A 12894-nucleotide genomic window follows, 5' to 3' on the forward strand; every position below is an offset into this window, starting at 1 on the left:
TATATGTTTTTGAATGTCGCTACTTTGAGACCTCATTCAGCAATTACAGTTTTTTTTTCGTTAAAAAATTTCATTTTTTACTCATGTCTGTTACACTAATGATTTTTATGCCTTCTTAGGATCATTTTCACTATCATTTGAAACAGGTCATTGAGTTCCTGAGGTATTCAATCATCCCTTGCGTTTGAGCCTCATAATTAAATAGCCTGCTTAGTAACCGGTTCGTATTATATGGACAGAAACTGTACTAACCATGCATTTGAAGTCATGTTCAATGGTTAATCAATAAATAATTATTAAATTTAATATTTATCACTCTGAAATGAAGATATGCTTATAACGTTGGCTTCATGTTGTATCTTTCAGTGTGCGAAATGAACTACGCAAAAGTGGGAAAAAATAGCTTTACCATTTATATTACAATATAAGTCTTAGTTTTGGCATACTTATATGATAATTGAGTATGTTTTTTTCTGTTTCTATTTGTCTTGACAAGACTGACTTGGTCAGAGATCGCTTCTTTCTACTTTAGAGGTGTCTATATTTCGGATCTCTAATAATTGAATGTCTCACGTCAAAAGTACATTGCCTCTGTTAGATTGTACAAGAGATGGCCAAAAGCCTAGTCCATTGTAGACCCAGTGAGTCTGTTATGACTTATGACACACTTGCTCTGTTTCGTCCTGCCTCAATAGCGCACGAGAACTAACAAGAATTTTTTCTCCTACTGTACAGTCAACAATTCTTCGCGGCCATTCTCTGTTTCTGCTCCATACAATTTTTATTTAATATGATAGTTCCATCTTCTAACAGCTCTTTTACTCCAATTCTTTCCAGCATTCATTGACCAGGTTTCTAAATCGCAGATGGGTTACTCCAATACTATGCATCATCTCCCCATGACTACCAACAGTGCTTTTTTATTAGAGCATTCCATCACCATGTTTCACATCACTGCTAAGGGTACGGTGATATTTAATAGAAATGCCTGCACGTACCACCGATCATCCCCACACAATCTGGTAAAGCCGCCACATCGGTCTGGAACCGCTTATTATGTATGTGGTGATATATGTAATATGTACTTATGTAATGAGGCATTTGAGTATTTGATACTTATAAACGTAAATACTTTTAAAATCATATATTTTTAACACTTTTTTTTTGCTTTTTTTCTTGAATCGATTTAAGAGAGCATACTTGTTCATATTCAAAAATAATTGTCATTCTTGAGTTAAATCAAATTTGCAAGTTTTACTGTAACAGAAAAATAACATCTCTAAGAAGCCTTTACATGCTCAGACTTAGTCTGCACTTCTCTTTTACTACTATAGCGGGGTCAAGGTCCTGCAGAGCTTTTTCCAACGTTCCCTATCCCGTACCATCTTTTTCCTCCTACTCCAGTCCCAAACCTCTTTCCTGAAAACTCTGTTGAAAATTTCCTCTTTCCCTCTTTCCTTGGTCTTCCTTTCTTCCTGGAACTCTGGTTTCATACACTCTTCTCGCTAGACTTCCCTTCTCAATTTTCATAACATGGCCAAACGAACGCAGCTTTCTGGTTGCTACAAACTCTGCTGCGGGCTTTACTTTTAAATTATTTTCCTAACATACACATTCCTGACTTTGTCCCTTCTAGTTTTCCCCCCTCTATTTTTCTCAAATAACGCATTTCCATAGCTTGGATAGCGCTTTTAAGCCTTTTCGTGAGATCCACGACTCGCTGGAATATGTAAGAATCGGCACGAACACAGTCTTATACACGGCTGTTTTTGCTAAAACTGGCTATGCTCAGTCTTCATTAGAATATTTTAGTGAGGCTACCGCCAAAGACCTTAAAAGTTTAAAAAATAAATAAATTGAAAATATCCACCAATTTTGATTCATGTTATAGACAAATAATAATAATATTTGAATGGTAATTATTTACCATTACATCATAGTAGTTTTTAATCGAGCTTTTCTTAGTGCACTGCCAACCTTCAAACACTATTATCTCGTTTTAGACAACACTGTTTATCGCCGGACTGTGATCTGTAGGAAGCTCCTAGGAAGAAAAAATAATCGAAGGACCAGCAGATGGATTCAAAACCCGGGATCTCCATACGGGATTCACTGAGCTGATCCCTTCCCTTCCACAATGCTGTACAGGATTACAAATTTTTTTATTGGCAATTTTACTTTTTGCAAATCAATTTAAATTTTCTTAAAAAATATCCCTTGAAAAATTCTAAGCGCTTCTTGAATATCTTATATTATTATTCTACAACAACTGTATAACCATTTGCATTTAAAAGAAAAGTAAAAGTAAGAAAACGGAAAATTTAAACAGGAATCATATATTATTATAAATTTTGAATCCCCTCTCTTGGTCTAGTTTAAATTTTATAGATTCTTACTAATAATAAATAAAATTCGTTGAAATAAGTGAAACCTATTGTAATTAAATGAAAGTTTTTAGAAGAAATTTTTTAGTTGAACGAAACAAAAATGTAAAATAATGCTGAGTTGATTTTTTTTTTTTTTTTTTTTAATGGGACTTTACAATGTTAGTTACTTATCAACAGAATGATCCGAGCGTTACTGCAGAGTGTCTAGCTGTCTACTTGGTGGGAGCGGCAGAAGAAAGTATAAGATAGTGGCTCCAACACCTGCTCTACATCAGTAGATTAAGTGCGTTCATATAGATTACTGCCAGACGATCATGGTCTACAGCAATTAGCTTCTCTATCAAGTGCAATATGAATTTAGTAAGTTTGCGTTTATATTTGTTAATAATTATTAAGTTTACATTCAAAAAAATTATTTTATTGTGAAATTTTTGTTTAGAGGAAGTAATTTTTACATTATTATAGATTTTCGATTCTGAGTTACTATCGGTCACGATAATTAATATGAACACGGTCAATATTATTGTCATTATTATTTCTTACTGACAATAATACTGAAGTGGAGTCAGAAATGGTTTGAAACAGTTCGATTTAGTATTATGGGAGTAAAAAATATCATCTTTGTAATGCGCAAGTAAAGACGTGAATAAAGATTTCTGTTTGTTGATAGTATTAAACACATTTATTTTGTGTAAAATTATTCCGACTTCTTTGAGTAGATCGATAGTATCTCTAGTGCATTCTAAATACAATAATTAAGTTACTCTTGGAAAATTAAGGCTAAAGTTAAAAATCACTCATCTTTTATTCCTAATATTACCATCTATTCTGTGCTAATACTGAATTTAGGGATCTAAGTGTAGTTTTTTTTGGGGCTGCCATAAATCACTAGCGAATAAATAAAATGAAAGTTATTATCCTACTTACAAAATCAGAATTTGTTTCAAGTGAACGATGTCTTTCTAAAAACTCCTTTATCCCTGAAAATTCTTTTGAATAAAAGGGATTGTGACTTATACAAATAGAATTTCGAGTCTAATTATTTAAATAAATTCATTTAAATTTGAAATTACTGTTTAACTTTTAATATTTTTTGATATTCTATAAACGAAACTCTCAAGTTGTAGTACTTTAGAGAGGCGCTTAAACCAATTTTCCCACGAAAATGTTTTAGAGGGATAATATTTGAAGTATAATGAAAATCATCGCAAATGTTTTTTACGTGAAAATCTTGAAAAACTAAAAAAAAAAGTTGTACTTCCAGTTCAGGATTTTCCGCCAAAACCTTAGGATCTAAAGAGACAATAGCACCAAAATGGTGTACAAAGTTTGAGTTATCTAGTTTTGAGACTATTCTGTTATCACATCTACCACACATATACTCACAGTTCATTACCTGAAAACATTTTTTCGTGTTCTGGTGACCTTAAAAATATGTATCTCCGAACTCTCAGATTAGAAAATTTCCTCTTTCTGTGAGTAATAGGCCGTAAAAAAATAAAGGTTCAGAAAAAACAATAACTTCCTGTATTCTAAAGAAATCAAGTTGCTATATCAACAGTTCAGTTTGTTTATTTTTATACTGATGAAGTTTTAGAATAATACAAATGACCGGTAAGGATGGAATAACGATGAATTTAAGTTTGGTTTAAGTACCTTGATATTTCACAGAATTAGGAAAAATTACTTTTCTGCCTGTTTTTCTTCTTCTTCTTCTTCTTTTTTGGTTGAAACAAAGTAGTAAACTACTTCAACATTGACTGTGGGCAATACAGATTTCGTCACAATTTAGTTGAAGAAAGAAAAGTTAGTGTCAGTTTAGAGAGAAACCTTTCACAGGCTACTAACTCGTATTTTTTGTCGTAAAAATTGAAAATTCGTAAATATTGCCAGTGGAAAAAAAAAAATGATATGAATATAATAGTATAAAATGCGTGCCATATCCAAAATTTCTTGTAAAATAAAAATGAAAAAACATTATTAATGAGACACTATTTAGGAAATCGGATCAATTAAAGATTAGAGGGAAGGTACATAGAGTGTTGTGTTTTGGGGACAGGTGCGGGTTTGAGGCTCAACCCTACTATAACCGACTATAGTCCATTCCCAAAAGTGTTTTAAGGCATGTACTACTGGAGAATCCCCCCTGTCATTAGTGTCCTTAACGAAGAACCAGTTTGAACTCCCTTCAGATTTTAATTTCTGTTGTTCTCTTGGAAAGAAGTGAGTCGTTTCTTCTTTGTAAGCCAATCATTTTCTCATATGAAACAAGTTTATTCAATACGGAAAGTATATGATTATTTTTTCATTCTTGAACCCTTAATACCAACTTCACTCTAATAAGTTACAAACAGAAGTGATTGACTTATGTAATTAGTTCATAGAACCGGTAATAAATGAGGGAACAGGTTAAAAAGAACTCTATTATGAACACCGCAATAAGTCTCAAGATTTAAACTCCACAGTTCTTTTGTAATTATTTTATTTTATTTTTTAATTATAGAGTTATGTGTATTTATTGTGTACACGAGGTACTATGTTCGCAGTAATATTGTTTAAATCATGTTCCATATTCATTGGAATAATTTTTTTTAAAATTTCTTGGGATGGGTGCGCCACTGATTAGAGCGTTCTCTCAATAATTTATACCTAATTCAACCACTGATTTAGGGGAACTCTAATCATGTATGTCCATCTATAAATCTTTTTTATTGCGAGTAAAGTTTTATCTCAGATTTCTTTAGAAGTTGCTGTAAATCACTCCTACCTAAAAGATCTATTGTGGCTCCCGTAAGAGTCTGTATTTGTTCTAGATTTGTTGTTTAGTGCAAAATTATATGTATGAGTGATTGTATGATGATGATGAGCTGTAGTGTGCCTATCTATCAGTTGCACTCATCAACAAATTACCTTTGTAGGCTATTGGTGTGTATTGGTTGAATTTGTTCGTGTAGTTTGACTGGGATACCCACAGGTACGCCAAGATCTCTGAAGTAGGAGAGGCTAGTCCACTTTCCTCTCTTATTAGAAGTAATAATACATTATTACAACCCAAACTTAAAAACTCGATAAAATGATCTTCTTGCTCAAATCTGCCTTATAATGGGAGACTCATTCAGATAAATCCATGTTCAATGACCCAATTAGGAAGCGATGTCTGATTGACTTTTTGCAATTGCATACATCGAACTTTTTTTACCCTTTACATTGTGCATTTAAATGTAACAAGATTTCAGAATTCCGTCAAACTTTACGCTCTGATATTCTCTTTATTAGTTTGTTAAAGATGTTTCAAAATTATTAACTAATTAAACAAATAAAAAATAAACTTTGCATTTTATCGCTTATAATTAATGGTATAAAAATAATTTAGTGTGAACCATCACTTGTATTAACCCTTTACTATATTGCTCAAGTCCCTTGCAAAGATAATGCAGTCTTTAATTCTTATTAAATGTTACTTTATCCATTATATATGGACAGAATTTATTTATAACAGAATTTTCGTGGAAAGAATAACCCCATGCTCATTAGAACCCATTTAAATTGAATTTGCATTCAACAGCGATGTACAAAAATGAAGAATTCTAAAAATTCAGTATTTTAACTATTTATTGAATGCTCAATAACAAGTGAAACCCTAAATATTCATTGAAATTACTCTTCATGGGGATGAACCAAAGTACTCCCTCCTCTGTAACCCCACTAAAATAAATTTTCTCTGAAAAAAAAAGTTCTAAACAAAATTTCATGAGTATGTCGGAAAACTGAAAGAAAAATCTTCAGGAAATATGAATTTTCCAGTCTCTTCAGCCACTTTTTCAGCCTGTGGTTTCAATATTTCATTTAATTCTCGTTAGGAACATGCAAATGACAGGGTCTTATTGCCTAAAACGGTCCTTTATAAGGTCACTTAACTACCCAGAAATGCCCTAAAATGAATTTTCTTGGAAAAACGATCCAAATAAAAGTAACAGATTCGGTCCTCAATGTTGTCCTAATGTAAAATTTGAGCTTTCTTTAGTTTTATGGTTTTGAGTTGTGTTTGAGCACTTAAAGACACTCAGAGACCATTCGATTTTATAGGAACTACAAAATGCAATATTCAATAAATTCAGTGTTATTGGTGTAAAACTTGGTAATAAAACATTTGGCAGTAGTTCGATGAAGTAAAGATACAATTTCAACATTTCTTTTTCCTTGAAATTTCATCTAGAGAGTATAGCGAATTCGCTGTCTTGCACCCTCTCCGCTGGGTTTGGGTGTGGTCAAAAATTTTCGTTATAATGAAATGTCACAAAAGATTTCCCAATTTATGATTTACAAAGATTGAAATATTATTTTTCAAACTTCAAATTTTTGGCCAACACGGAAATTTTCAGCCCTGATTCGTTAAACAGTATTTAAACTTTACTCATTTCCTTTTTACTATTTTTTGTAAAAGGAATTGTTAGATTAAGCACATTTTAATTAAGAGTTTTCAACCAGAAAAACACTTTTCCTGAGAGAGAAAAAGTAGTTTTTTACAAATTGCATTCTATACGTGAATACTTAGGTGTTTATCTACCTCTATTCAAAAATGGATAATCGCTTAAAGTTCGTATTAATTACACCAAGCTTTTGGTCAAATTCAAGCTTTTCCTGAACTTCTTTACTCAACTTTTGTAGTTTTGAGATTTTTTGTAATATTGAAGGCATACTTGTAGATCTATCTTTTATTTAAAACGTTTTCCTGGACCATTAATTTTTGGGAACTTCTGGAGGAAGAGTTGGTGGTGGCCATGTTTACCTCTAAAGAGTGGTTTCATTCTGTTTTTGCCATCTATTTAATAATAATGGTGAAGATTCAATAGATACTAAATTTGTGTGCAACTCTTGCAAAATGTTTCGTTTGTTTTCATATACCTCTACCCATACCAAGATATGTCGCTTTTGTTTGAAATTGTTTTCATAAAAATTGGTCTAAGTGTCTCAAATGGGTACTATTATAGAAAAAACCTGTATTGAAGCAAACTAAATTAGGTAAAAAAAATAGAGGTTTAAGAAAAGTTTATTAAAAAATGACTGACAGGACAGTTGTATACGGGTTGATCGTCAAAAAGTGCATGAATAAGTTTTATTTTCAAATAAAAATTCATGTGAGCGCCTTCTAGTTTCACGAAAAAGGCTTTTCAGTTGTTTCTTTTTATGGTAGTGGTTTCAGAGAACAAGCTTTTCCAGATAACCTGCTTGCATTAATTTTTTGTTCTACGCTGATAATAAGGGTTATCGCTCATCTATAAAAAGTATTGGTAAATGGTACGAAATCGTTGATGTTGAGAAGAGGTAGATGACCAATCAATTGAAAGCAGACTATCACGGAAAAGATGTCCGATAACAAGTTTCTCTTAAACATTACATTACTGAATCAAGTATATTACAATATTATACCCGCACAATCCTTGGATAAAATGTCATTGTCATAGAAAGCATGCAAAACCGGAACCAAATCTCCAAAGGATGTGTAGAAAATTACTTTCGCTTTTACTCGGCGTAGAAAATGTGTAAATGGCAATTCCTAAATACAGTACTATTTAGGAAATCATACATGTAACAAAACACTTTCCATTTAAGAATAAAAAAAAGTCTAAAGAATGGAAATAAAGATCATTCAAAGAAATATTTAAATCTTGCTTTTGTATATAGTATTTAATATATTAATGAACTGTTTGTTATTTAATATTTTTATATAATTTATTAACGATTTAAAGCCAGACTTGCCAATGGTTCCCATTTTCTTCTTGGCAGTTACCTAATAAAGAAGTGATTATCTACGCTCTAATGATTCTATTTCTTTTTTTATCTTGGAAATGATAGAAAAAAGTGACCATCATCTGAATCAATGTTGCGAAAAAAAAGTTATCAAAACATAATAATAGATTAGAGTGGATAAATCCGACAATCCTAATTGATTTTATAAATCCCTTTATATAAAGCACCTTGTTATTTATCTGATAATGTTAATCTGATACCTTCAGTTTGGTTGTGTACATTACGAAGATATAGCTTCAGTTTGGTTGTGTACATTACTAAGATTTAGCTTCAGTTTGGTTGTGTACATTACGAAGGTTCCGTAAAGCGACTAAGGTTGTCCATCAACTTAAAAATAAAAACCTTTAACCTCCACTTACAAAGCATGTATCGCTATTCTTAGTGAGTCAAACTCTAAAAGAATGTGAAAATCCGCAACTTATCTCATGCAGACTAATATAACTTACTATAAATCCCATCTGTTATGATTGAAAACAATTCTTTTAAAAAATATTAACCTAGATACTAATGTAACAATATATTTCAAAATTGCGTACAATTAAACATTTCTAATTTGGTTGCAACATAGTAAAAGCGGTCAACCTCAAAGTTCGCGGTTAATTAATGTTAAAAACTCTGTGGTTTTGGATTTCGTTAAAAAGCAAATTTCAGCTATAAAAAGGAACTTAAATAATAGAAATACTTTTACCTTCTTTACTGTCAGAAATGTATTCCAGGCCGATGTATGGTCACTATTATTGTTACAACTATAATTTTATAACTATTTCGTAATAAAACACAAAAGTACTTACGATTCACTTTTTAAAGAATTCTATCTGCATGGACGACAGTAAGAAAGTAAGTCTGCCCTTAATTGGTGTAATTTCACTCGTGAAGAGTATTTCTAACTTTTACTTACCCAACGTGTTGGAGATAAAAAGGGATGTTTATGGTGGATAGAAATTTAAATAGTTAATAAATTACAAAAAGGAATTATTAAATTCAAATTAGATATTAGGGTTATACAGAGTCAACAAAATTATAAAACATGGAGGTAAATTGAACTTTATTAAATTGTTTTGCAGGACTGTTAAGTACTAACTTCTTCACGTCAGAAATTATAGAGATTTAAATTTTAAATATCCCAGAAGGAAGTTTTGGAACTTCCTGCGCTTTAAGGGAAGTCGCTACCAAAGGATGTGGTCCATTCAGGTGTGTATATTTTTCGCTGTATCTGTTGATAACTACCACACAATCTGTAACTACCATGTAAACCTCACTTAAGAAAGTTTACACCAGATTTCCTGAAGTATTAAGTGGAAAAAATCGCAATGTTATCCAGCTGAATTATAATTCAACTGCTAATTAAGCAGGTGTCGTCTTTATTACAGGGGAGAAGCTTGTGATTCTAAGATTGGATCAGTTGGAAAGCGTGGGTGAACTTGTTTGAAGTAACCCATTTCTGGAAATATGCTAGAGTCTGTCAGCTTTTCATTGTTTTCAGAACTCGACTTATTACAAGCAAACCTAGTATTTTCGGAATCTCCAGTGCAGATTTCTGTCCGCATTTTACCAGTTGATGTTTGCAAGCTGACCATTTCTGCTTCTGCAATTTTTATTTAAAACTCTTTTCCAGTAAAATTTGATGAAGGGCACATCAGGTAAGGTGTGGTTAGGCCTCTAAAATGTCATGTTCGTTCTTACAACTTAAGGAGTCTTGAATGTCTCGCTAAAATTTCGAGTTTAAAAAAAAAATAAATTCTTTTACGTTCATTTTATTTAAAGAGTTGTCAAAAATAAAACTGTTTACATACTCAAATAAAATTCAATAAATGCATATTTATTTAAATAATATCTCAAGGAAAATTTGTTTTAGAGCATTTCTTGGGTTTGAGTAGGTTGGTGCCCCTTTGAAGTGTCATGTCTGTGTAACATATGGTTTCTCAAATTGTTTAATGTTAGCACGTAATTCTGAAATTCGGAGCATGGGAAGATCTTATAAGATGGAAAACCTGGAGAGTAGTAGTAAGAAAAAGTAGCAAGTGTACACTCTAGGTTATGTATATGTATGGTGTTTGTGTAAATGAAAGATTACGAATGAATTTTTCAAAAGAAAGTGAAACTATCACACACAAAGAGATGTAAGGTAATCAATAAGAAATATGGATAATTAACAGAGAAAACTGAAGATATTCAACAAGTTCAAGGTACATTTGATGACTGGGCTATAGTGTCGAAGTGAAAGCTCGTGTTAACGAAAACTATAGAAGTATGATTGATTATCTGTCTCCTAATATTAGATAATTCATCACATTTTCCTTAAATTTTCTTTTACCTTAAAAATGTGTTTCTGGGCAAGTCATTCAAATTTAGAGAATGATTAAAAGAAAAAAGATTTCAAAAGTAATTCATCACTTAATATTCTGTTTTGCTAGGCTCTCGTCGAAATTGACTTAGATTGGTAAAGGCTATTAGTCGGAAAATGCCTTAAATTAATTCTTACGTTGAGAATGTGACAGCTCTTGAACGTCGAAGTGCAGCTTCCCCTAAAACAAGAATCTGGTCATAAGTGAGGTTATTCGAATTATCTCTGCCATTAATTAAAGTTTACTGCATTAAAGAAAAAAATCTGAATTTAAAATTAAGGAAAGCTCTATTATTTAATTATTTCGTAGAACAATTTTATATTAAACTCATGTTAATTTATACCAAGTTAAAAATAAATAAATATGTTGCTTATTAAAGCCAAAAATTCTTTCACACTGAGTAATTCATTTAACTATTTTAATAGGTAAAGCTGCATTCTAATTCAAATTTAATTCATGGCCGCGAAAATTAACTAGTTTATGGTTGAAAAATTAATTGTAATTTTGAAAATAAAAATCAACTTTTTTTTTTTACCCGAACTTTCCAAAAGCAAGCATTAAAATTAAATTCGACCAGAGGTTTAACTGTGTTTTGCTAACAAGCATATTTTGTTTATTTAATTTACTGTTTTAGTAAATTTCTTAGATTTCTCGTAAATAACAAATAGACCTACCATTTTTGATTAAAGTATTATCAAAGCCTTATATTCTAAGGCAATGAGCTGTAGCTGGTTTCTGAGAGAGAGGTTATTATATTTTTTATTTTATGAAGTCTTCTCATGTTCACTTTGACCACGAAATCTTTTTACTCATATGACTTTTCTTTTCTTTTTGGTTCCGGTTTCATAAAAGGTGACATAATCAAACGTTTAAAGATAGTTGCCCTTATGGTGTTCTTAGTTTTTCCTTTTACTCCTGACCAGCTGATATTCCGCTAGCGTACCGGCCATAAATATCCGGGCTCAGTCGTTTAAGTGAGGATACATTTTTAAAAAATTCTTTTACAACCCTTAAGCGATACACACCTATTATATTTCGTCGAATTTTCTTCTTTCCTAGGGTTACATTCCACCCCCGAAAACCATCTCATATCGTTCCTACCATGGCCAGCTTTGAATTGGGAGAGAACTTTCAACCTCTCGCTCTCTGTTCCGGTTCATTTCCAGGTTGCAGGTGCCAAACTCCAGGAACAGTTTTGAGCATAATGTTTACGCACATGTGACGGAGCGTTTCATTCTCCTGGTCGATACACTAGATTAACCTCCACGCACATTTTCTACCTTCCAACCGCGTTGTTGAATTATTCAGTTCTAGTTTTACAATTTAAAAAAAAAAAACAATATTTTTTTTAATTTTTTCAGTTAACATTGCTGGTGAGCACTTGTGCATTCCATGTCACTGTGGCTCAATTATTTCCATTTTCACCCCTGAGACATTACATAGACCAAAGGTATGCAGACTCAGATGGTATAAGCACAACAAGTAATCCTTCATCCCTAGAAAGATATAGGTTTGTACACTTTTATTAAAATACCAGTTAAATCATAAAAATAAAATTTGAGTTCAAACATTAATTTTAATGTCTAATCAGATACGATGAAGATTCACCATTATCTTCAAGTTCCCAAGTTCCTAGCATTAACAGGGCTATTGTGGATGAAGAAAAAGTGACAACTGTAGCGGTTACACCAAAACCAAAGTATACACCTCACAGACTGGTCCCTGAACCAAATGTAGATCCAAATACCCATTGGATACCGAATATCGGCTATAATGGTCCCCGTTTGTCTAGTCACAATCAACCAAGTTCTCCAACTAATTCAGTTAGCGTTAAATCTAAATTCCATGAACCACCGTTGAAGATAAATTCAGCATCCACTACAGTAGTAGAAAGTATTCCATCACTTTCAGTGACAATACCCATAGGCGGCGTTCATCGAAAAGAAAGCGGACTTATCGATTACCTGGTACCACCGAAATATCCATCAGTTTATGAGAATCATATTACACAAAATGAAGTATCATCAGTGCCGTCGGCACCGATTAAATTGCTGACCAGCGCCACAACGTCGACCACGCAAAAACCAAAAAAGCCTAAGAGAAAGAGGCCGTACAAGGAACACATCAGAGGATCTGAAAAAAACGCCAGCTCAGAGAAACGTGTGCGCAACAGATTTCGTCCCAGCCGAACCAGGCCTACTTCCACGGTGAAACCAACTTTGAATGAACCTCACGCATCTGCTACCAGTTTCTTTCAGACGATAGATACGAAGCCTCAACCCAGCTTGCCTATTCATGTTTCAAACGTAAGTTTTTCAATTTAGTTTATATCGTATTTATAGCCTGACACC

At 32.4% G+C, this 12894-nt stretch overlaps 1 protein-coding gene across 3 annotated transcripts in view; it reads left to right on the plus strand.

The window, feature by feature from the left end:
* The window catches only part of LOC141453836 (uncharacterized), a 29449-nt gene that overhangs the window by 11530 nt on the left and 5025 nt on the right, over positions 1 to 12894 (plus strand). For 2 of the 3 annotated variants that reach the window (XM_074127513.1, XM_074127512.1), the window contains exons 2-5: positions 2565 to 2747; positions 9263 to 9389; positions 11905 to 12053; positions 12135 to 12849. In XM_074127513.1, coding sequence (XP_073983614.1) covers positions 9375 to 9389; positions 11905 to 12053; positions 12135 to 12849 — 879 coding nt within the window. In that variant the 5' untranslated portion in view covers positions 2565 to 2747; positions 9263 to 9374. The remainder of the gene's footprint in view (positions 1 to 2564; positions 2748 to 9262; positions 9390 to 11904; positions 12054 to 12134; positions 12850 to 12894) is intronic. The other variant, XM_074127514.1, reaches the window with a different exon arrangement.

This window comes from Rhodnius prolixus, unplaced genomic scaffold (genome assembly GCF_049639745.1).
Source record: "Rhodnius prolixus isolate KJV_2025 unplaced genomic scaffold, Rpr scaffold_1, whole genome shotgun sequence".
Taxonomy (NCBI): Eukaryota; Metazoa; Arthropoda; class Insecta; order Hemiptera; family Reduviidae; genus Rhodnius; species Rhodnius prolixus.